Genomic DNA, 4,254 nt, shown 5'->3' with positions numbered 1-4,254 from the left:
ACGTTCATATTCTTCATGAACAATATTATATTGAATGTTATTTTTGTCGATCGTTTTTCCGCCTAAATAATAACATTCATCACGAGGTGTCTCTTCTAAATGTTCATATTTTCGTGTGATCATGATGCCGGAAAAAAAAAATAAAAAAAAACGAATTTTTTTTTTTTTTTGCTTCCCCCCGCTTCCCCCCGATTGGTTACTTCCTCATTGATCCTGCCCCTTTGGATCTATAGCATTATTATTGTTTAATAAACCATTTATTCAACAACAACAGATTACTGCTAATCTAAAAAGGGATTTCTCTTTAATGATGGCAACAAAGACATTCATCAAGGGACCCAGACGGTTTCGGTAATGAAATCGAGAACCTTATTCTTTTATTATATTGTACAAGAAATGGGTAAAAAGGCATACATCCATCCTAAAATTTAGTCACTTGCAGGAGGAAAAAGCTCAGATACTAGCTTTACAACCCCTGTCATCGGTGCATCATCCTGCAAAAATCGTCATTTTTTTTATTTTTATGAGAAACAGATTCATGAGATTTGATAATGTGACTAAATATGATTACCAAATTGTTCAAGTAATATATTCACTCACTAAATAAACAATGTCAAAGCCTTTTCGGTAGGTATCAAGAGAGTTCTCAATTTTGTAATTCCTACAAAACCGTATGATAATACAATCAATTATCAATTATTTACACATAAATGTACAACAACAACATAAATACATAGCAACAATACTCAAACCCACGAATGTGGGCAAACGTGCAATTTAAAGGTGGATTTAGTTAACGACAGCCCTTAGGGCTTTCGTTAACACGCTTTAAACAGCTGTACATAGCAGTTACTTATTAATTTGGTGGTGGTAGTTACATGAGTGTACAACTGTTTAAAGCGTGTTTATAATAGCCCTAAGGGTTGTTGTTAGCAAGATCCTTTCGAGGTTTATGACTTACAAAAATCCGACAGAGATACGAGTTTCGTATTTTAGACCATCAGACATTCTCAAGTCACCCATGTGATCACCAAGAAGCAACACATTAGTTCGCTTTTTCACAGATGCACTGTCGATCATTTGTTCATCGACTTCACCCAAATGATCATGCAATGATGCAGCCATATCAAGAGCATGCTCGTTCTTGTTTAAACTATGAATCAGCTTACCTGTATGTACAGATGTCAAACTTACTACTAATAAAGATGATTATAGCCTTTCAAAGATTTCATGGGATAAAAAAATAATGAGATTACCTGTAAAAGATACAAGGTTACCATTCTGGTCAAATTTCATCCGGTTTGATACAATCTTTACATTTTTGAATGTTCTATGGAGTTTCTGACGCAAAACCTGGTTATAAATTGCAAAGTGATATTTAAAACTTGCCTGAAATTGATAGCTTTAGTTATACATGGTTTGACTTACCTCCTCGATAATATCAGCTAGGCCTGCAGAAAATATAAGAACTGGGATATCTCTTTCCTGGAGATATTAAAAAAAATTAAATATAATGCAATATGCCAATACGAAACAAACAGAATCAGATCATCTTCTGTAAAGCTAATTGGGTGTCGAGTAATAAACAAATAAGGTTTTTCGTGTTCAGGCTACCCAGGGATGAGTACTTTTTTACTTGGATTTACACGACCGGGTTAACCCGTGACGGTTTTCGACCATTTTTCATGTCCACCCCAAGATATTTCGCTATTCCAGCTAGTGATGAGGTTTGAACATGAGACCTCTTGTGAGCATATCAGGTCTCCCCAACCACTAGGGAGTACTTTTGTACTCGGATGTACATCACAAGGTTATCCCGTGACATTTTAGACCCTTTTTCCTAGTGACCCCAAGATATGTTGCTACTCTACTAGTAAGGTTTGACCCTTAGACCTCTTGTGGAGATATCATGGTCCCAACCACTAGGCTATCAGTTGGTTTAATCGGCTGTCAAGTGCTTAGATGATTGTGATTATCCAACTTAACATCAAGATTAATCTGAAGATGAGTTTTCTTACAACTAACTACAAGTCTACAAGTAACTTGAACATGTAATAATTAGATGATCCTTTTGAAAAAGCAATGTCAAGCACACTCTCTATAACACCTTTAAATGATACTAAGAAGAGATAGGAAAATAGTAAGAACTTGCCTCTAAAACCTCAAAAAGCTCAACTACGCCATCTCTGAAAGCAATCAAAGCATTGGCTACAGAATTTTTTATATCATCATAAGTAAGACCTCCCTCAATTAGAAGGCCATGGGTCTTACCCCACCTACAATTGTCAACAACAAAAAATAATAGAAATAACAAAATAGTAAATTTAATAAAAAAAAAATTTAAAACTATCTAAAAGTACTAAGACCCGTGCCTATGGGCTCCCCATAGAGCTTACCATAGCTCAACATGGCTATGGCACCATAGGCACCATTAAGCAATAGCTTAGCTATGGATATGTAACTGGATACACGAGGACAAAGACACTTTAATTTGTTTATGCTTTATGCTTTAGTCTGATTGGATTTTCCAAATCCGAGTAATTAATGGGTCAACATCGGTCAATGGTTCAAACTTAGATTTAGTTGGCCAAAATCAAATTTAGACGGACAAAAGCAGTCAAAGTTAATATTTCTCAACATTTTAATAGTAGGTTAGAATTTTGGAGTTCTTAAACATATGAAGATTATGTTTATGTTTCTAAACAACTATGTTAACGTTTATATATATGTTTATGGATTTCTTATATATTTGTACATAATTTTGAAATTCATTATTTAATTGTATAAAAAGTCCAATCCAATTACTCCCCGAGTTGCCTATTACTCTCTCAAAAGTTCCGACCGAGTACTACTAAGTAGCAATATCCGTAACCTTGAGGTTAGTTATAGTGTTTTGGTGCTGATATGGCAGTTAAGAGGTTTTTTTAGTCAAGATAGGGAGTGACCGAGTGGTCTAATGTATATGATATATAAGCATTTGTATATTTAGATGATCAACATACCACTCTTCCATTAGCTTTGTTTTTTCATCAATTCGGATTTTCGGGTCGTATTCAATAGGATGATAATGGTTAAATAACTCATCTCTCTTGACATTGAATTCAGGGTTCTCCTGTTGCAGAAGAGCATGACTAGCTACAACAGCATTTAAACAACACTTTAATTGCAATTCAAACACACAATAATTCAAGATTAATATTCAAATCCAAAATTCAATTAAACCGAAAACATAAACATACATTGTCCTCGGCATCCATCAACCCAAAACTTTGTCAATGTACCATCAAAATCTGCAATCACCTACAATAGCAGAAAAATTACCAACATTTTTCCAATAGTATGAATTTTGTTATATTTGGACAACAAAAAACATAGTTATAAAAATATATATTTTTGTACCATTATAAGTGTCCATATTTGACTTTCAAAGTCTTTTTATCAACTTTCACCGCAAATATCTTTATCTTTATGTGTTATATAATATTTTATTAAAAATATATGAATGGATTGAGTTTTAAAAGCAGTCAAAGTTTTAAAAAATAAAAAATAAAAAAAAATTGAAAGTCAAATGTGCACACTTAAGTGCGACGAAGGAGTACTTTTTTGGAAGAAAAAAATGTAAATAATATTAGGGAAAAATAAAAACCTGTAACTTAGAGGGACCAGCAAGCCTAATATCAGCTTTTTTTTGGTCAAGCAAAATGGGATCATTGACAATAATTTTAGTAGAACGACCATTAACCAGTGTATTCATCTCAGCTTTACTTATGTTTATCCCACTGCAACTGCTCGAGACCCTAACAAAGGTGATAACTTTATTATAGATATAGATATATATGCATATACATTGTCATAGAGAGCTTAAATAAATAAAGAGTAAATATTAACCTGGAATTGAAGTAAAAAGGAGTGAAACGATGAGAAATGAAATTTGGAATTGAGTGGATACGAAAACAAGTCAGAGACATAAAGTGGGCAGAAGTGGCGCTGAATTTGGCCAATTTTATATGAAAATTATGGCTAGGGAATATTATTATTATTATACTTTATGCTTTAAAATTTTTGTTATGATATTAAGATTATAACGAGGTAAACTGGAATCCTCAAGTTTCGACGAGGAAACGTTTTGATGGAAAGTATTAAACATTATTTTAATAACATGACTGCCCTTTACAATCTGATGGCCTAGACGTGGCGATCAAAAAATGCTCCAACTATTAGATATTGTATACAATTACTCCATTCGTCAAGGTT

At 33.3% G+C, this 4,254-nt stretch overlaps 1 protein-coding gene across 1 annotated transcript; it reads right to left on the bottom strand.

The window, feature by feature from the left end:
• Positions 1-366: 366 nt before the first annotated feature.
• Positions 367-3,968, bottom strand: LOC139893726 (uncharacterized). The gene is made up of 10 exons (XM_071876901.1): positions 3,889-3,968; positions 3,647-3,797; positions 3,240-3,300; positions 3,003-3,135; positions 2,153-2,276; positions 1,429-1,485; positions 1,257-1,353; positions 962-1,169; positions 601-661; positions 367-494 (listed from the first exon to the last, which is right to left on the bottom strand). The coding sequence occupies exons 1-10, from the start codon at positions 3,966-3,968 to the stop codon at positions 429-431; spliced, it is 1,038 nt and encodes a 345-aa protein (XP_071733002.1). The 3' UTR covers positions 367-428.
• Between the last annotated feature and the right edge of the window lie 286 nt (positions 3,969-4,254).

The sequence above is a fragment of the Rutidosis leptorrhynchoides genome, chromosome 2 (assembly GCF_046630445.1).
Source record: "Rutidosis leptorrhynchoides isolate AG116_Rl617_1_P2 chromosome 2, CSIRO_AGI_Rlap_v1, whole genome shotgun sequence".
Classification (NCBI taxonomy): Eukaryota; Viridiplantae; Streptophyta; class Magnoliopsida; order Asterales; family Asteraceae; genus Rutidosis; species Rutidosis leptorrhynchoides.
Note: the sequence above shows the minus strand (reverse complement) of the source record. Positions and strands in the feature narration are given on the sequence as shown.